A 22256-nucleotide genomic window follows, 5' to 3' on the forward strand; every position below is an offset into this window, starting at 1 on the left:
CTTTTTTTGTGGGGGGGTGTAGAGAAATTATGCCATATATTTTACAGGGGCGACAGGCGGGGGAATGTCGCTGGGAATGGAGGCAGAGATGGAATGGCGAGGCTGAGTATTCTTTTCACCATTTTCCCACAATTTTTTAACCATTTTCCCCACAATTTTTCACCATTTTCCCACAATTTTCAACAATTTTCACCATTTTCACCATTTCCCACATCACCATTTTCCCCACAATTCTTCATCCTCTTTCACCATTTTCCCCACAATTTTTCACCATTTTCACCATTTTCCCACAATTTTACACCACGTTTCACCATTTTCCCACCATTTTAAATCAATTTCATTATTTTCCCACAATTTTTAATCATTTTTCGCCATTTTCCCACAAATTTGCACCATTTTCCCACATTTTTTCACCATTTTCCCACATTTTTTACCATTTTCCCCACAATTTTCACCATTTTCCCCACAATTTTTAACTATTTTCCCACAACTTTCATCCTTTTTCACCATTTTTCCCACAATTTTTCACCATTTTTCCCGGAAATTTTCACTACTTTCACCATTATCCCCCACAATTTTCACCATTTTCCCCACAATTCTTCACCTTATTTTCACCATTTTCTCCACAATTTTTCACTTTTATTCACCATTTTCATCACAATTTTTCACCATTTTCATTGTGCTTTGTCGTGGTCACTGTTAGGGTGCGAGATGGGAGGCTTCGGTTATCGTGGTGTGTGTGTGTGTGTGTGTGTGTGTGTGTGTGTGTGTGTGTGTGTGTGTGTGAGAGAGAGAGAGAGAGAGAGAGAGAGAGAGTCAGGCAGCATGAAAGTGAAGCTGAGTGAGTTAGAGATTGTGAGTGAGGGACACAGAGTAAGAAAGTGAGACAGAGGGTGTGAGAGAGAGATTAATGGAGTGAGACTTGGGTGGACTCTGTGACAAGACGATGACATACAGTTACTGTGTGTGTTAGTAAAAAGACACTATATTTAGGTTAATGGTGTGTGTGTGTGTGTGTGTGTGTGTGTGTGTGTGTGTGTGTGTGTGTGTGTGTGTGTGTGTGTGTGTGTGTGTGTGTGTGTGTGTGTGTGTGTGTGTGTGTGTGTGTGTGAGAGAGAGAGAGAGAGAGAGAGCTTGTTTGCAGGTCACAGCCATCCATAACACGCATTCTCTCTCTCTCTCTCTCTCTCTCTCTCTCTCTTTATATATATCCTTCTTTTCCACATGTCCCTCCCCTCTTCCTTTTTCTATCCCTTACTCTCTCTTTTCTTCTTCCCTTCCCTCTCTTCCTCGGCTCTCTCTTGTCTTCCTCTCCCCTCCTCTCCTACTGCCTCTCCCTCTCTATTTCATTTAATCTCTTCTCTTCTTTTGCTCACTCTCTCTTTCTCCTCTCGTCTTCCGTTCTTCTTCACATTTCTTCTCCTCCTCCTGCCTCACCCTCGCACTTCTTCCCCTTCTCTCTCTCTCTCTCTCTCTCTCTCTCTCTCTCCTGGCTGTCTTTCTCAGTCCTCTGGCGCACCTGTTACCCTTCCCTGCATGATTTTGAGCATTCTGCCTCACCCTTCCCCTCTTCCCTGGCTCACCCTTCCCCTCTCTCCTGCCTAACTCTCCCCTCTTCCCTGCCTCATCCTTCCCCTTTCTCCTGCCTCACCCTTCCCCTCTTCCCTGCCTCACCCTTCCCCTCTCTCCTGCCTCACTCTTCCCCTCTTCCCTATTTCACCCTTCCCCTCCTCTCTGCCTTACCTTCCCCTCCTTTCTGTCTCACCTTCCCCTCCCTCCTGCCTCGCTCTCCCCTCCTTCCAGACTCGCATTCCCCTCCCTCCTGCCTCACTCTCCCCTCCTTCCTGTCTCGCCTTCCCCTCCATCCTGCCAAACCCTTCCCCACTCTCCTGCTTCACCCTTCCCCTCTTCCCTGTCTCACCCTTTTCCTCTTCCCTGCCTCGCCCTTCCCCTCTTCCCTGCTTCACCCTTCCCCTCTTCCCTGCCTCACCCTTCCCCTAATTCCTGCCTCACCCTTCCCCTCTTCCCTACCTCACCTTTCCCCTCTTCCCTGCCTCACCTTTCCCTTCCTCCTGCCTTACCTTCCCCTCCTTTCTGCATCATCTTCCCCTCCTTCCTGCCTCACCTTGCCCTCCCTCCTGCCTCACCTTCCCCTCTTCCCTGTCTCACTTTCCCCTCCTTCCTGCCTCACCCTCCCCTCCTTCCTGAATTCCTGCTTGATGGACGGGGGGGCGGGAGTCTTCCTGTTTTTCTATCTTTGTCCTTAACTATTATTTTTTTAACCTCCACAAAATAAACTGCCACGTAAGGATCAATATGTCTTGCTATTTGCTTTCCTTTGTACTCCTTCGTATTCCTCCACATTTCCCCTACCTCCTTCTTACCTCTCCTTCCCCTCCCTCCTACTTGATCTCCATCCTCCTCCTCCCTTCCTTCACTTTTCTCTCCGTCTCCCTTCTCTTCTTTCCTGCTTGATTTCTTACCTCCGTCGTCGTCGTCCTCCTCCTCTTACTTCAATTTTCTTCCTGTCTCTCCCCTTGCTTCACGCTCGTCTTCCTTCCTTCTTTCCCTACCAATATTTTCTTTTTTTCTGCCTCAGTGTATGTCTTATCTTCCTCATCCCATCCCTCCCCACCTCATCACCCCCGTCCGCTCCCTCCCCTCCTCATCACCCCTGTCCCCTCCCCTCCCCTCCCCTCTCCATCAACCCTGTCCCCTCCCCTCCCCTCTCCATCAACCCAGTTCCCTCCCCTCCCCTCTCCACCGTGCACTGTGCAATTTCCACGCTGTCTTCAGACGCCCCGTTAACTCACCGTACCCGTACATAATGTCATGCCTTATATATTTATTTATTTGATTATTCATTTTACTTCAATACTTTCTCTTACTAGTAGCTTATGGGTAAAGTATTATAGAATGTAACTTTTCCTTTTCAGTTTTTCCTATGAAATTTCCATGTCAGTTTCTCAATGCTGCATGGTGGTTTTTCTCACTTTTTTCCTGGAGGGTTTGGAGGCTGGGGGAGCCTTCTTGCTTTACAATCCTTATCCTTCAGCATCTAGAATTAATCCTGTAGTCATAGTCTACTCTGTAACAAGCGGCCTCGAAAAGTCCATAAGGTCTGTTGCTGTTTGCCTTCCTTTGTACTCCTTTGTATATTCCATCACATCTGTCACGTCCCCTACATCCCATCCCCACACCCTCAATCTTTCCCTTCCCTTCTCTGCTTCCTATCCATCCCACTTTTTATTCATCATCCCTTCCTTTCCCTCCCATTATTCTTTTCGCTTACTACCATTCTCTGCAATTCTGTTCTCCTATCCCATACCCTCTCTGCTCCCCATCCACCATTCCTCTATCCCACTGCCTACCATTCCCTTCCCTAACCCATCTCCTGCTACCATTACCTTCCCTATCCCATCCCCTCTACCATTCCCCACCCCCTTCCCATCACCTCCTACCGTTCCCCTTCCCTCCCCATTACCCCCTACCATTCACCATCCCATCCCCATCTTCGTGTTTACTTTCCCCATTGTCTCCTTAATCCCCCCTTCCCTCTCTAAGGGATTGTGTGTGTGTGTGTGTGTGTGTGTGTGTGTGTGTGTGTGTGTGTGTGTGTGTGTGTGTGTGTGTGTGTGTGTGTGTGTGTGTATCTTATCCTCAACACGTGTCAGCCGCAATCACACAGCCGAATTATCAAAGCGCTCTCTCTCTCTCTCTCTCTCTCTCCCTCCCTCTCCCTCTCTCTTTCTCTCTCTCTCTCTCTCTCTCTCTCTCTCAATTAAGGATGTTGAGGTAGCTTGTAATTATGATGCTAATAGTTCGTGTGTGTGTGTGTGTGTGTGTGTGTGTGTGTGTGTGTGTGTGTGTGTGTGTGTGTGTGTGTGTGTGTGTGTGTGTGTGTGTGTGTGTGTGTGTGTGTGTGTGAGAGAGAGAGAGAGAGAGAGAGAGAGAGAGAGAGAGGATGTGAAAATTTATTAGGTCAGCAACTCAGACAAAACACACACACACACACACACACACACACACACACACACACACACACACACACACACACACACACACTGCAAAGACGACCCTCACTCCTCAAAATATCACATCTCCCTCTGAGCTCAATTTTTCATCCTAAATGGCCAAACTGTTCTAAAATTCCTCATACTTTCGTGTCTGTCCATCTTTTTAGACTCTTTTGGACGTTTGGTGATATATATTTTCTTTTTCTTTCGTCCTTTTTCCCTCAATTTAACTGTGTAGTTGATTTAATGTTGGCAGATTTATTCGTGTCGCTCTTTTAGTTCCTCGTCCTCGTCCTCCTTCTCTTCTTCTTCTTCTTCCTCCTCCCCCCTCCAGCCCATTATCAACCCAACCCATCAGTCCCCCCCCCAAAAAAAAAAAAAGAGACCCCTGGGCTAATTAGGACAGTCCCACCCACTCCAGCCACTCATAACCACCCACTTTATTAAAAAAAACATAAAATAAAATAAAATACACTCCCGAGGTTGTCATTTTCTTAAAGAGGCTCCCCAGCACCTCTCAACACAGGGATAAGTTTAGTATTTAATTTCAGTCAGCACAGGACGATTGTATTCTGGTGTGTGTGTGTGTGTGTGTGTGTGTGTGTGTGTGTGTGTGTGTGTGTGTGTGTGTGTCCATATTTAACCCCCTCGGACTTCGACATGCCATGTATCATAAGACACGGAACGAGGAGCTGACAACGACAATGTAAATTATAATACCGTTGGTCAGTTGCGGGCGAGACAAGCGCACGTCTTTGCCCGATTTTGCACCAGACACTGGGAAACCCGCTGCAGGTCATTCCGTTGGGTAGGATGGGCTGAAATTGGCATGACCAGTATGTCACAGCAGGCCCATGTCGTGTCTGGTGTCGGTGCGTGTCTCCGAGACAAGCACTTAGCGGACTTAGCGGATCGATTGGGCCGCTAAGCGCTTGTTTTCACAGTTCATTAACTACACGAACCTCATCAGCAGAAATGGCTGCCAGACAAGCCTATAAAACTAAACACGCCATACCACTGTCAAAATACACACCGCTGACCCAAACTTCGTACGCCCGCAAAACCCTGAAAGGCTCGGCACAGCGTGGTGGGGTGGGGTCACAACGGAGGGCAGGTGGGGTGGGGTTTAGTCTAGATTGGAGCAGAGAAAGGCAAGCGGGCCATGTTGAATCAAAATGTTGTTCTTGACTGCAGAACTAACTCAGCCCCTCTGTGCCTGTCTTCCACCCGTACCGCCAAACCCCGCCCCGCCTCGCCCCGCTCCTCTGTGCTTGTCTTCCAGCCGACCTACTCCGCCCCGCTGTCTCCCCTCATCCTGATACATGGAGCCAGGAAATCCATGAAAGCTGAACATGGCATTTCCTCGGCTGGCGAATATCCCTTGCCAACCTATTTATAGATTACTGTCTCGTTCAGACTGCGCCACTATATACAGTAGAGAGAGAGAGAGAGAGAGAGAGAGAGAGAGAGAGAATGGACACTCAGGGGATTTAAGTAAGGCTGTGGATAAAACATGAAGAGACACAGGAGACGGAACAGGGAAGGAGGATCAAAATTGATGGGAAGAGTACTGGAAAAGGAAAACGAACAGGGAAAAGGAAATGGGATGGAAAAACGAGGATCAGAAGAGGAGGAGAAGGGGGAGGAGGAGGAGGAGGAACTATAACAAGGGCAAGAAAGGTAACTAGCAGAAGCGAGAAAAGGAAAAAAATGATGTCTGGGAAAAAAATGAAACGTCAGGGGAGAGGAATACGATGGGTTAGAAGTGGAGCAGGATGAGGGGATAGAAGGAGGGTGGTGAGGGGTGAGGGACGGGGGTGAGGGTGAGGGGTGAGGGTGAGGGGTGGGGGGTGAGGGGTGAGGGTGAGGTTGAGGGGTAGGGGAGAGGGTAGTGGTACGTTTCGAGGTGAAAGGGATGAAAGACAGATATTTACGGGCCAGAAAAATATTGAAAATCGCTGAAGAAAGGAAGGCTGAAAGGGGTAAGGGAATGAGGGCGAAAAGAGAGAGAAGGGGGAGAAGAGGGAGAGGGAGAGGAAAACCGGAGGGAAGAAGAGAGGAGGAAGAGAGAGTGGAGGGGAGAAAAGAAACGGGAGGAAAGGGTGGGGGGGAGAAAAGAAACGGGAGGAAAGGGTGGGGGGGGGAGAAAAGAGGTGGGCAGAGGAAAAAAGGAAGGAGGGGTAGGGGAAGGGGACGGTGGGAAGGGCTTATTCTCTCTCTCTCTCTCCCGACAGACGCCAATCCTTTCTTTGTGTCAGCAGGAAGATAGAGGGATATTTGGATCCATTTTAACCCTGATGGACAAAGGGGAATCACACACACACACACACACACACACACACACACACACACACACACACACACACACACACAGCACACAAACAGAAACAGGCACACGCACCCTCCCTCTCTCTCACACACACACACACCCATACACACACAGCCCTCAACCCCAACACCCCCCCCCTCCCATAAAACGTCTATATCGTAAAACGGGGACATCCAACCACCCGATATACGATCATGAAGGGGAGTGAAGGGGTAAGTCTTTCTCTATAATTCAGTCTTACTTAGATTGCTGAAAGACAATATGGAAAAAAAAAAGAGGGTGAGAGAAAGAAAAAGGATGCCGGTGATCTTTGTGTGTGTGTGAGAGAGAGAGAGAGAGAGAGAGAGAGAGAGAGAGACAGACAGACAGACAGACAGACAGAATGAACACAAATAAAGTCCACGATCTTTACAACGTTCCTCAAATACATATCACTTCCTTCTTCCCCTCCTCTGATAGGAATTCCAGCATGTCACAGGGGAAGCCAATAGAAGGGATGCCGCAAGACAGTGCCGCGCTATATATGGCTACGGAGAGAGGCCTTTGAAGTGTAGAGCAAGGGGGGAAAATACAATCAATAGCGTGGAACGGGAAAAAAGAGGGGAAAAAATAAACCTGACTTCGTATAATTAAAAAAAAAAAAAAAAAAACTCAATTCCAAGACATGATACTATGAAAAAAGGAATGAGAAAATATTAATAGTAAAATGGCAGCCCTAAAATGTTCCCTATAAGGTTCGTAGTTGCTATGACAACACTTTCTCTAAGAACCTCCTCCTCCTCCGCCTTCGGAAATGGTGCGTCCTGCCCACTCCCACTACCATCAATACTCTGGAATTTATACAAGAGAGAGACCAAAAAAGAATCTATCTATCTATCAACCTATCTGTATCAATCTATTTATCCATCTATCTATATCTATCTATCTACCTATCTATTAATAATCTAGACTTGGTTGGAAAATTAAAACTGCTATACAATAATAATATGATGATAACGGCGAACAACATAAAAGTCGCCAATAGTCTTGAAATGGCTGAAAATGATCCCTAACGAGAGAGAGAGAGAGAGAGAGAGAGAGAGAAGAAAATTCACCAATAGCCCGGATGAAACTGGCGGTGGAGGTGAGCCACAAAAGACAAGCTGCGTCAAAGAAAAATGAAGAGGAAATCAAGGCCTGAGGCAAGTCAAAGGCGGGCGGGTAATGAGGCTCCCAGCAGTGTAAATACTCCAAAATGCAAGACGGGGCAGGAAATTTGCATCCCGGGAGGTGGACCAGAGGACGACTAAAGGGGGAGGACGAGTGGACTGATGAAATGATGATTGGAAGTGGGTGACACCTGCGCTTGACAAATAATTCATTCTGAGATGCTTGGGACACTGTATTTATAAAGACTGATGGTCATAGGCAGTGGGAATACACAATCTGTGTGTGTGTGTGTGTGTGTGTGTGTGTGTGTGTGTGTGTGTGTGTGTGTGTGTGTGTGTGTGTGTGTGTGTGTGTGCTGTTAGACGGGTGTTGCGTGCCCGCCTAACTGGGTTAAGGAGATGTATGAAAAGTTCAGAACAGTGACCAGAACTGTAGTGAAAGAGGAAAGAGATGCAACATTTTGGTGAAGAGAGTCACCTGAAGAAAGGTAATCAGAGATGAGCTGACGTGAGAGGTAGGTTTTGACTCCACCCTGTTTAGAAGAGTTGTATGTGAAGATGCCCTACACACACACACACACACACACACACACACACACACACACACACACACACACAGAACATGGACTCAACGTTTGCAACAGACTAAGATTAAAGTTATGCATGTGGGTATAGATAACATATTTAATTTCTGAGATGATTTTATGATAAGGATAATGGTAGTTTACAAAGAGAGAGAGAGAGAGAGAGAGAGAGAGAGAGAGAGAGAATGATGGCGTACTCAGTGTGTTGTTGAAGGTACAGGGAGAGTCATGTGGAAGATTGAGATGAATTGAAAGATGGAGGAAGTGGGTTACTAAGATATTAAAAACAGCATGGGTTCTTTTGCTCCACCCAGAAATAAGTGTGGTGGGGAGGGAGGGGAAGAAAGGCAGGGAAGGGAAAGGTACGAGTAATGGGAAAGGGAAGGGGACGGGTGTACGGAATGAAAGATTAGCACTTGAATCCCTCCGTCAAAATTCACCTCACGACCATCACACGCGCGACAATAATCGTATTCAAATCGTGTTCAAATAGCGTAAAACCAGCCTGGACGAAAGCAAGCACAGAATACTCAAACAGGAATTAATGGTAAAAGATAAAACGAAGTCGGTGCTTCAAACAGGTCCGTCACTCAGAATCTACAGTTCTTGCGATCTGCAGTTTGTGGCATTTATCGCGTTGAAGGCTATTTTTAACTTCTGCGGTAAAAAAAAAAAAAAAAAAAAATCTTTCATCTCAATGCAATCGTCTAGCGTTCGCAATGGTAAAAATGAAAATGACGTCTCTGCAGTGAGTACCAATTTTCACATTTCCAGTTTTCTTTTCTGTCTGTCTGTCTTTCTTTTCTTTCTTTTTTTATTTCTTTATTTTTTTATTTTTAGGATGCCAAACAACGAAACCACTGCTCCCCTCTGTTTCCCCTTCTACAGTCGCCTTCAGCAGTGATGGTGTCAAGTGCACGGAAAAAAATAAAAAGATTACCACAGATTCTGTAGTGAACTCTGTTATTTATTTATTTTTTCCACTGATGCACGCAAATTTTTTCGTTGAGAAGAGACCCATCTCTTTTGTAATCTGCATCTTGTGGCAACAGTCCAGTTTAAGGCGTCTATTTAGGCCTTTCGCTACAACTTAACTTTATTCTTGCTATTTCCCGACGATTTTATTAATCTCGCACAGGAGTGATTTGCCGATTCCTATATCCAACCTCTCCACTTCAAACTCTCCCAGCAGCTGAAAAAAACCGCCTTCCTAATAAATAAATAAATAAATAAATGGATAAATACATAAAGGGAAAATGCAGTCCCCGGGTTGAAGGGTTGACTTACACAGAAATATCAGAGTTACAGGGAAGGGGAGACGAGGCTCTTGTCCTTGGAGTCTGCATGTTGGAAAATAATTTATGATAATAAAAGTCTAATTATTGGCCAGCACCAACTTTAGAAAATACTGAGAAGTCTAAGAAAATATCGAAAATTGTAATTATTATCCAGCACCAACGTTAGAAAATATCGAAAAGTCTAACTGGCATCAATGTATGTACAGTCGCATTAAAAAATCCTCTCACCCCTCCTGCTTCTCTCTCCACGGAATTTGAAAACTAGCGTGGTAAATCCGCAACAACTGACACTAAAGAGACTGATCTGTGGCCAAATATATTCATCAGTGTCAGTTACTACGGATTTACCAAAACTCATATTAAAAGTCCATAGAGACTGATGCAGGGGAGGGGAGAGGACTATTGATACTGACTGTACATAAAACTCTAAACCCTACTGATCGTTTTTCAGCTACACCCACAACCATTATGGGCACAACCACTGAACCGCAAAATCATACAACCACACAACAACTGGGAACAAAATCGCTGATACTGCACGTTTGAATCATACTGATGTCCTCTGAAGGGGTGTTTTGGTCACTTTTGCAAAACGAGGGAGTTGCACACAAGTCAGTCAACTCTACGGACTCAGCCTGCCAGATTTCAATCAAAGTTGTATAGTATTCTAAATGGCTTTCGAGATATCCTAACACCTCTTTCTTAGCGATTTATGGGCGGTGCCCTTCAGTATTCTCTTTCATATTTAGACCATTTCTGTTGCTTCTCCCTCACGTCCCCCGCTTAGGCATGTGTGTTTTTTAATGCTAAAGGTTATAACACTATGCAGAAGTTAGAGGATTAGTTCGAGGGGAGTATTTTAATTTAACGTGACGAACCAATCTCAGAAACTAGACGAATAGTAAACAATCAAACTGGAACTGAAGGCAATGAATGAACTAGTGTCTCAAAGTTCAATAAGGTTCTTGCTGAGGATGAGCGAGTTTAAATCAGGCAGACTGGAATTTCTGCGAGAAGCTGAGTCAATTAACTTGTAAGATGTTAGGCAAAGAAGGAGTAATTAATCTTAATCTCACAGGGCGACACAGCGTCTCAAAAGTAATGGAAAATCATTGTAGGAATGGATGAGCTTGACTGAATCCGACATGAATTCATACCATAAATGAGAAAAATAAATTCCACTAACCCTTGCAGATCAATGACTTTTTTTCTTTACTCTTGTTACTGGCGGATGATCTAAGTCTACTAAACCACCTAATGCCGAGTATTATCTAAGAGTGATGGGATGGGGCACTTTCACATATTAATTACGGACGGCATCGTAAAGTCTGAAACAATGAATTTAGCAAGTATAAGCCAGTAGGTGGAGGACGGCACGCAAAATACCTTCCCCGCAAAATCCCCCGTGCAACCCCAGGCTCTTGAGAATTAAGGGAGCCCTCTCGTAGTGAAAGGGTGTGTAAAAATCGACATTAACTCCTTCATTATCATCCCTTCTTTATTTATGTTACTTTTACCATTTTTAATACCAACAGTCTATTCAGTTCTTAATGACAGGGTACAGATGAAGAGTAAAATGAAGTAAGGCCGAAAATGGTGTAAATAATGGAGTGTGAATAGCCAGGATGAATCTCGGCTTAGCATACTATCTGGTGTCAGTGAGAATAATGCCTAAATGCTCAGTCAAGGAATTTGTGAAGGTTGGGGGAGGTCTTTGGTCACCAGTGGACTTGCAATGGTTGATGATGCTGCTGACTGATGATGATAACTGATGATGATAAGGCTGATGATGATGATGACTGAAAATGATAACTGATGATGATGATGATGACTGATGATTGATGATGATGACTGACGATGATGATAATAATAATAAAATAAGTCCACAGCAGCGAAATAATGATTCATGGTTGTTTTCAACCCCTTAAGTTCAGTGACGCCTTTTTACTATTATTCCTTATTTACCTCCTGATGATTTTATTCAAGGTTAGGAGAGACAGTCCCAACTGGAGGGGTTAAAGACAGCCTGCATGAACCCCGCCATTACCACAGGGCTCTCCTCAGCTCAAGAAAATCGTCTGGTTGGCAGGAAGACTAAAATACAACCACAGAAAATACAATCATACATCATCGCCTCGTAATACTTTGGGTTCTCTCCGATGGTAGAATTTATTTTGACTGAGAATGATTTTCTGGTGTTATATCTCAATATGGTAATACAATTTAAGTCATATGGATAAGGCTTACGTTTCTAATTCCCACCTAACCACGGTCACGATTGAATAGGCCTAATAAAAACACACGGCACTTTTCCTTTCATCCAGATTGCGGAGAATACGCTTACGGTAGCAAAGTACCATCGTTATCACTGGCTCTTTTCTCTTACAGATTAAGATGGTGTGGAATATAATTAACCATTACTTCTTTCTTATGATATTTCCATGACGGCTGTTTTATACTGTATGGTGATCCTTGTCTCTTTTCCTGCCGGGTTCGACTGAGGAAACAGTTAGACGGGGGAAATATTACTGTGTTACTGTCGTTGCCTCCAACCCACAGCCTTACTTTTCTCTCTAATAAACAGCCTCGAAAAGAGCACTAGGTGAGGCCTTTTGCAAATGTACATAGTGTCAAAAAGAAAAAAAGAAAAGTATAATGAAATCTGTGAAACTCAAGATGTCTACGAAGATAATGAAGACGTTTAGTGGCATTGGGTGTACTTACGTAGGTAGTGTGGGGCAAGGAATAAACAAAAGTAATGCTGTATCAATCTTTTAAAAAATTTACCAGCACCAACGAAGTAAATTAAATAAAATTAAAATTAACGTGCATAATCCTACCTGTGAATCCCTTTATGTCAGCGAAGAGGATGGAGACGTTTTCGTAGCGATGGATGTATATCTTGTGGAACTGTGAGGGCTGGAACTCCCCTCTCTCGTCCTCCCTCGCTATGTCTCGAATCATCTCCAATGCCACGAACCTTGGCAGCACTGCGGGAGGAAGGGAGAGAGGGAGATGAGGGTGAGGGAGATGATGGAATGAGAGGATCATAGGGTGATAGGGAGATGAGGGCGAGACGTTGATGATAGTTTGAGAGAGCTGGTTATGACAGATGACAGGGAAGTTTTAACAAAGTGAGAAGGACATGATAATGAGATGAGAGGGAGATGATGACAGGGTGAGAGGGAGATGAAAGGGTGGGAGGGAAATGACAGGATGAGTGGGAGTCAAAGATGGATGAATATGTTGATAATTTGAAAGATGGGAGAAACAGATGAGAGGGAGGTACAAAAGAAGGATATGGAGAGGGGAGTGAGAATGAGAGGGAATGAGAGGGAAATGGACAGGATGACAGGGTGAGAGGGAGCAAGAGAGAGATGGCGAGGATGACAGGGTGAGTGAGGCATTGGGAGGAAAGCAGGGTGAGAGGGAGGCAGAGGGGTGGGGTAAGATGGTAAGAGGGAGGATGGAAGGAGTAAGAGGGAAGAATGGGATGTCAGGGTGAGAGGGTGTGAGAGGGAAGGATGGGCCGACAGGGTGAATGGGAGTGAGAGGGAAGGAGGAATGACAGGGCGAGAGGGAGGCAGAGGGTTGAGGTGACAGAGAGAACAGGGAGCAGGGGTCAGAAAGGTAGAGAGGGGGAGGAAGACTGAGTGAATAAGGAGGCCAGGAAAATGAAAGGGCGAGTGAGAGGGAGTGCGAGGGGACTGGAAGTGATTAGAGGTCACTGCCAATACCCCTCCAACAAGGTTAATAATTTCCCAACGTGACATTTAAACCGTGACGTCAGCTGACCTCACCTGACGTCACAAACCTCAATGAAAACCCAGGTAAATTGAGGTCCCGCAGGTGCAAATCACAGAACCAAGGAAAATTAAGGTAAGCCAGAGAATAAGGAACCTTAATTGGAAATGCCCTGGCTCTATTAACCCCTTCTGACTTAGGACGTAACTTCTATTTTTATTCTTGCTATTTCTAGATTATTTTATTTGTTAGGAATGATCTCTCGTGTTTATAAAGCCTCTAGAAAAGTCACTATACTCCTTCACCTCGATGCTTTACCATCTTCCTTTCTTTTCTCTCACTTTTTTTCTTTCCCCTCCCTTTCTTATTTTCTTTTCTTTTCTCTCCCTTTCTTTAATTTTTTCTATCTTTCTTCTCTCACTTTCATCCTTTCTTTTCTCTCCCTTTCTTCCTTTCTGTTCTCTCTCTTTCTTCTTTTCTTTTCCTTTTTCAATTTCTTTCTCTTTATTTCTTTCAATTTTCTTTTTGGTGTTTCCTTCCTTCTTTAACTTTCCTATTTCTCTTTCTTTTTTTCTTAGCTATCTTTCTTTTTCTTCGGCCATTTCTTGCTTTCCAGACGATTTCCTTCATCTTAAGAGGGGATAGATACAGCCTTCATCAACCCCTTCACCACTAGGATGCACTCAATAAATAAATAATAAATAAATCACCTGACGTCACCTAGAATAAAAAATGTAATGGAACTGAAAGGGTTAGCGAATAAGTGTATGGTAGTAGCGATAATGCAAAGTCAGATCATCGTAGTGAACGGGTTGAAGGAAATACTTAAGACTTATATTGATTGATATTTCCTACTTAGACATGGTACAGATGTGGACATAAATATTTAACCACTTTATTATAATTATTATTATTATTATTATTATTTAATTATTATTATCCATACCTCTTCGCTGGCTAGTACGGGGATAGATGATAGATAGATAAATGAATAGACGGTTGGACAGATATGTGAGAGAGAGAGAGAGAGAGAGAGAGAGAGAGAGAGAGAGAGAGAGAGAGAGAGAGAGAGAGAGAGACAGAGAGACAGACAAAGACAGAGGGCGATATTCTTCTAGAGACCTGTTGCGCTCCCATTAACCCCTCCTCCCTTTCCCCTCCCCCTCTCCTCCCCTCCCCAACCATCCCCTCTTCCCCTTCCCTCCCCAACCTGCCCCCCTTCCCGCCCCCTCCAACCCAGGTCACGTCTGCTGTGTTTCTCATCCTTAGTGGGCGGAACAAGAGGGTGGGCTGGAGAAGGAGACTCAGCACCCGTCTAACCACGTGTGATTTGCCTCAGCTGAATGAGAGTCCTGAGCTGCCTAAAATATAAGCTTATGAGTTTAATTCGGCCACCAGCTTCCCAATACACACACACACACACACACACACACACACACACACACACACACACACACGCACACAGACACACACACCTCTATCTACCTATCTATCCACCTGCCAACCTACCTATCTACCTACCTACCAACCTACCTACATATCTATCTATCTATCTATCTATCTACCTATCTATCTATCTATATATCAATCTAGAGGTTGTCCTGAAACATGACTTACCAAATTTTGATGATTCTGACGCCAAATTTGAGATAAAAAAATGCCATACGCTGAATCGAACTCTCAACCATTAAGAAGCTTGTGTTAATAGAGACGTCATAGATAAACTGAGGGATATCATTTTCGCCCATAAGATCATCTGTAAATGTAGTTCCGTAAAAAAAGATAATAGGGATCTGGTTGATGTAGCATTATTATTATTATTATTATTATTATTATCATCATCATCATTATTATTATTACTGTTGTTATCATTATTATTATTATTATCTTTCTGCACGTTATTTATGCAGAGTATGGCAATGCTGGAAGGATTTACGTAGCATCGAATAGGACAGTAAGATGTTATAGTGTAAATCGCTTTGGAAAAGGTGTTAGGGAGCTTCCTTAAGCCGACGGGAATACGGGCCTAAATCTCATCGTAGTGTATAGGTTAAAACATTGCTCTCCTCATTAGTCTCTCCCACGAACACTAACTTTTCTTCCCAAACTCCCTCACCACATCCCTCTCGCCACACACCTCCGAATCCCTACCATAGAAAAGTAATCCACTCTTGTTATACCCCAGTCCCTCCCTCACCTACAAAGCCCACCAAGAAAATACAATGAAATACAATGGAATAAGCACTGCATACCCTTAGACTGTAACTGTACTGTGGAGAGGACTAGCAACTGGTCAGCCTTAATCTATGGACTGTGTAGCCAAACCCGGGCCTCCTGACTGGAGATAAAGGACTGGATGATGGATGGATGGATATGATGAAAGTCCAGGTATACTGTTACTGTATGATTCTTGACATAAACATCACAGCAGTATGACCAGCACAGAGACTACAGTGCTTCTTAGATGACACAAAAACACCAAGCAAAAATTTACTCCTACACAAATCCATCTTCCCACATACACACAAAGCCACCCCCAAACAACACCCACACCCACACCCACACACACACACCCGCATACATACACACACACACACACACACACACACACACACACACACAAATCCACGTCCAAACATACAAATCCACATCCACACCCCTCTCCCCACACATAAAATTTCTCACACACTCAACTCACTGCAACAACAACACCACCACCCTTTCCACAAACATACATCCTCCCACAAACACACATCCACCCCTACCCACACACACACACACACATACACACACACACGCACAGCCCCCCCTCCCACACATTAGAATTTTTCACACACACCTGCAACGCAACACCAACCCACCTGACAGCAGCAACTTCTCCTGTCGCTCGTTCTCCTTCTGCGTGCAGCACCTGTTCTCCATGGCACGGCGGGTCTCCAAGAAGGCCTTCCTCTGCGTGCGGTCCGTGAGATACTTGGTGTACATTCCCGCGAAGTTGATGGCCACGTAGAGGGTAAGGTTGGCCAGCACCACCACCAGTAGCTCCTCCTCAGGCTGTTGAGGTCAGGGACATGAGGAGATGAGTGACTGTGTGATAAGGAGATGAGCAAAGAGATGAACAATTCTGGGATGAGGAGATGAAAGATTCTGGGATGAGGAGATGAGGAATTCTGGGATAAGGAGATAAGGGATTTTGGGATGAGGAGATGAAGGATTCTGGGATGAGGAGATGAGGGATTCTGGGATGAGGAGAAGAGAGACTATGAGACGAGGGGGCGAAGAATTTTAGGATCTTTCATTTAATCAAGACGGGTTCTAAGATGGCAAGGTCTTCCCTCAACCGGAAAAAAAATGTTGGACAGGTGACAGAATATACTATCTAGTAAGGCCATGCTATCTTAAATACTGGCTAAATTAATTAAAACGGTTTAAGTATATACGTACGTTAGTAATTCATGGTTCGTTCAAGATATAAAGGGAGACAGTTCAGATGTGTGTGTGTGTGTGTGTGTGTGTGTGTGTGTGTGTGTGTGTGTGTGTGTGTGTGTGTGTGTGTGTGTGTGTGTGTGTGTGTGTGTGTGTGTGTGTGTGTGTGTGTGTTTGAACTCCCAAAGCAAAATGAATGACTACACGTAAAAGAGGTACAACAAGTCAAGTGTGAGTGAATGGGTGGAAGGGGAACAAAGGATGGAAGACTTTTGTTTATGAAGATTTTTAGTTCTCGTTTCATACTACACAAAGCCATCCTGCAGAAAAGAAAAATGAAGGGAGAAAGAAGAGTAAGAGTCGGTAGGTCAAGGCTGAACCCTGTGGAGGTGAGGAGGCAGGTAAGGTCATTAACAGGTAGGAGGTTAAAGGAGGGCGTGTAAGGTCATGGTCGTAATGTAACTTGGCTTCAGGCTTGTTCAGGGTCACCAGGCACTACCATACTACCATATACCTTACCACACTACCATACACTATCTACCACATACCACCATACTCTGCCATACATCCTACCACAAAATACAACACCTCACCACGCCACAACATGAGAGAATATATTTGTTGTGAGACGGAGGGTGCTCTCTCTCTCTCTCTCTCTGTAAAGCATCTAATAGAATAGGGGATAGGTGTAGTGGTGTGTGTGTGTGTGTATGATAGTGATGTATGGTAGAGCATGGTGGTGTGTGGTAAGGTGTGGTGGCATGTGGAAGGATGTATGGTAGTGTCAACACCATACATCCTTCCACATGCCACCACACCTTACCACACACCACCATGCTCTACCATACATCACTATCATACACACACACACACCACTACACCTATCCCCTATTCTATTAGATGCTTTAGAGAGAGAGAGAGAGAGAGAGAGAGAGAGAGAGAGAGAGAGAGCACCCTCCGTCTCACAACAAATATATTCTCTCATGTCAACACGGCAGGGAGTTGGCAGAACTTTGTGTGTAAAAGTTGTGTGTAGTGGCGGTGAGAGAGGGACCGCTGGGTGGCGTTGAGCGTGGCGTGCAACTGAGACCTTTGAAATACGATTCTTACACGCCAACAAACTCCAACGCATTCTATTTAGTAGTGGCATCTGTGTTCGAGCGCCGCCATATTTGTTTACCTACGTCGCATGATCTGAAGACTTTTAATTCTATTTTTTTTTTTAAGTTTAGCGTTTAATATTTTATGCTGACATTTTAAAATTCTAAATTAATATTAAGTAAGAACTCCTGAATGCTCACCTATCTTACGTGAGGGAAACGACATGGTGGGATCATTGACTGAGTTGTTGCATCTCTCTCTCTCTCTCTCTCTCTCTCAGGCGCCGGCTAACCCCAACCACCAACTCACCATATTTCACTATATTACAGCAACTTCAACGCCAAAGCTTCACCATACTAGCACTATATTTAAGAGACCAGACAAACGCAATCCCTACATGCTGCCTAACCACTGCCACCATAAACGCACTATATTTCACTATATTACGGCAACTTCAACGCCACAACCTCACCATCATTGCACTATACTTATTTTTCAACAGTCAACACCATGGTCTCATCATATGCACCCTATACTTACGTCCAAGTCACTCGTCTATCACACTCACCATACTGTGTTATATTTTGGCTACTTCCACACTACTCGACTACCATACTCTCACCATATTACACAACACCTCACAATACCCTGCATCATCATACCACACGTCACTATACCCAACACCACCACACCACACTTCACTATACCCTGCATCATCACACCACACCTCACTATATCCTACATCACCACACCACAACTCACTATATCCTACATCACCACCTCACTATACCCTGCATCACCACACCACACCAGTCACTGTACCCAACACCACCACACCATACCTCACTATACCCTATATCACCACACCACACGTCACAATATCCTACACCACCACACCAGTCACAATACCCTACACCACCACACCACACCCCACAATACCCTGCACCACACCAGTCACTATACCGTACATCACCACACCACACCTCACTATATCCTGCATCACCACAAGCACTAAACTTCCTAAATCACTATAGCACAATACTCTCACCATATCCAATCTACACCCTCCGTTACACCCTCACACCCACCACTACACACCCACTAACTTTTTCCCATCTCATCTCCCTCACCATAACTCCTCTTAACTTCATTATAACTTTCTTGCCTAGCCCTGTCACCCCTACACCCTTCCTACACACTCTCTACACACACCAACACTAATACCACACACTCTCTACACACACAGCAACGCCCTTACTACACACACTTTCTCTACACACACCTCTCTACACACACCAACACTCATACTACACATTCTCTCCACACACCAACACCCTTATTACACACTCTCTACACACACCAACACACACTACAGACCCTCTACACACAACAACACCCTCACTACTCTTTCTACACACATCACTCTTATAACTACGCTACATCACACCCTAGCTACAGCCTCTCTACACACACCACCTTATCATAACTTCATTACATCATATCCTATCAACATCACCATCTTTCATTACATCCATGTTAAATCTCAATACATATACACACTCACTACACACTCATCACATCGTTTTTCTATCCCTACCTACTTACCACATCAACGTTACATCACCACTACTCACTGCATTCTATCACCATTTTCACCATCTTCGCTACACCTCATTCTTTCTTACAGCATACCACACCAACATCATCACCACCCTCATCACTCTGCCTGACTTTCAAGAGATACTTCCTACAACATCACCACATCCTCAGCCTTTCCTACCATTATCACCATACCATCTTATCCACATCAACACACCCTCACCATCATCATCATCATCATCAACACCAGCATCACATGACCACCATACCTACACACTCATCATTATCACGTCAGCATCACTTCAAAGCTTTACCAACACATTCATCACAACATTACATCATCACACCAAGTTTTTCACTATCATTATCACACCCTCACCACATCGTCCCTGCAGCTTCACCACACCATCACATCTAAACCTACACCTACCAACATCTTGTACCAACCACACCATACCTACACACCCTCTGTTTCTTTCCCATCACCATCTCCGCCCTTGTCATCATCATCACTATCATCATTACATCACCACATCCTCACTACATATTCTTGAGACCATCACTACACCTATCACCATTTCTTCTCGTCATATACACCGAATATACTAAGGAGGAAAAAAAATGGGGGGGGGGGAAGAAGTTACATGAAAAGGAAAAACAAAGAGGAAAGAGAGGGGGAAGATGGTGAGGGAAATATGAAAAGTAATAATTCTCTCTCTCTCTCTCCGTGTGTGTGTGTGTGTGTGTGTGTGTGTGTGTGTGTGTTTACTTGTGTACATATACTCTTTTTAGTCAAGGATAGAGAAAATAACAGAATTTCAGTAGTAACAACTTTAGCTACAACTCTCAACATTACCCTGGTTATTCTCTCTCTCTCTCTCTCTCTCTCTCTCTCTCTCTCTCTCTCTCTCAAATTTCTTTCAACAATTTTCCACTGCTCTTCCCCTCACCCAATTCCATGTCACTGTTTCCGTCCCCTCTCCCTTCTTTCCTGCAATTTCCTCTCTGCTGGCACTCTCATCAGCATCATAGCGTCTCTCTCTCTCTCTCTCTCTCTCTCTCTAATACACCATCATCTCTCTCAGTTTCCGTATGTCTCTTGGTGCAATTTTGCTGATTGTGTTAAACTCTCTCTCTCTCTCTCTCTCTCTCTTTCTCCCCTCTCTCTCTCTCTCTCTAATACACCTTCATCTCTTTCTCAGTTTCCTTATGTCTCTTGGTGCAATTTTGCTGATTGTGTTAAACTCTCTCTCTCTCTCTCTCTCTCTCTCTCTCTCTCAATAATACACCATCTCATTCTAAGTCTCCGTACGTCTCCTGGTGCAATTTTGCTGATTGTGTTAAACTCTCTCTCTCTCTCTCTCACACACACACACACACACACACACACACACACACACACACACACACACACACACACACACACACACACACACACACACACACACACACACACACACACACACACACACACACATATACACTGAGAGAGAGAGAGAGAGAGAGAGAGAGAGAGAGAGAGAGAGAGAGAGAGAGTTATTACTTTTCATATTTCCCTCACCATCTTCCCCCTCTCTTTCCAAAGAGATGACACAGGTGTCATCTCTTTGGCTCTTGTTAAGTCTCATGGGGTATTTAGCTGGGTGTGTGATTCTCTCTCTCTCTCTCTCTCTCTCTCTCTCTCTCTCTCTCTCTCTCAAGCACACCCATTCTCCACCTCACTGTTAATCTCACTCAACGTAAAAGCACTCGAACACACACACACACACACACACACACACACACACACACACACACACACACACACACACACACACAAGCAGCACCTACACCATTTCAGGAACGACTGGAAACACACGACACACTTTCACAATGGACTAAAATAAAACGCGCCTTCTCCCCAGCTAAAAGGAAAAAAAGACATAAAAAAACACTAGAATTAATATAAACAGGAAGGTGGGGTTGGACGATGTTTCAATCCGACCAAATCCTACGCGTTCTTGCATGGGTGGGCTGGGAGGCTATCATTTCCAGCATATACGAAAGCTGATGCTGCAATAAAACACACACACACACACACACACACACACACACACACACACACACACACACAACCACACACACAATAAATACACACACACAAAGGCATGATTTGGGTGAACTGTAGTCTTGTTTTCCGACCCTAAAGCTGAACACACACACACACATACACACACAAAGGCATGATTTGGGTACATTGTAACTTTGTATTCCGACCCTAAAGCTGAACACACACACACACACACACACACACACACACACACACACACACACACACACACAGGAGGGATACAAGTGGAGGTGGTGGAATTTCTGCTCAGGTTTCGTCTGTATTTTGTATTTTGACAAGGAAGGTTAAATTTTCCATATTTCCTATTACAAAAATATACTCATTTTTTTGACGATATTTTTCTTGCTTGTTTAAGGTGACTGGTAAGAGATGGATAACAATAATGTATCCTATAATAATAAGCCATGCGTTTGTACCATCATCATTATCATCATCATCATCACCACCACCACCATCATCATCATCATCAACACCATCACCACCACCAACATCATCATCAACATCATCACCACCACCACCACCACCAGCAACATCTTCGTCATCATCATCATCATCATCATCATCATCATCATCATCATCATCATCATCACCACCACCACCACCACCACCACCACCATCATCATTATCATCACCATCATCATCAACTAATTTTCCACTACAGTCAAACGTAAGTAAAAAAAAAAAAAATCCACACAGGTTTCTTCAAGGCCTAGGGACCCGAGATTAAAGAAGAGAAGAAAGGAGAAGAAAGTTGGTTAATGGTGGAGGAATCTTGAGAGAGAGAGAGAGAGAGAGAGAGAGAGAGAGAGAGAGAGAGAGAGAGAGAGAGAGAGAGAGAGAGAGAGTAAATGAAGCAACAGGTTACTGGGGCTTTCCCATCCATATGATCTCTTCCGGCATC

The 22256-nt window shown here is 44.4% G+C and overlaps 1 protein-coding gene across 1 annotated transcript in view; it reads right to left on the bottom strand.

Moving 5' to 3' along the window:
• LOC145393387 (adenylate cyclase type 8-like) overlaps nt 1–22256 on the bottom strand; it is a 261593-nt gene that overhangs the window by 126094 nt on the left and 113243 nt on the right. Inside the window, exons 9-10 of the mRNA XM_080267483.1 lie at nt 15981–16173; nt 12216–12365 (exon numbers count right to left, since the gene is read on the bottom strand). Of these exons, the coding sequence (XP_080123609.1) occupies nt 12216–12365; nt 15981–16173 (343 nt within the window). The remainder of the gene's footprint in view (nt 1–12215; nt 12366–15980; nt 16174–22256) is intronic.

This window comes from Coenobita brevimanus, chromosome 24 (genome assembly GCF_032717465.1).
Source record: "Coenobita brevimanus isolate Jiangsu-jjx chromosome 24, ASM3271746v2, whole genome shotgun sequence".
NCBI lineage: Eukaryota > Metazoa > Arthropoda > Malacostraca > Decapoda > Coenobitidae > Coenobita > Coenobita brevimanus.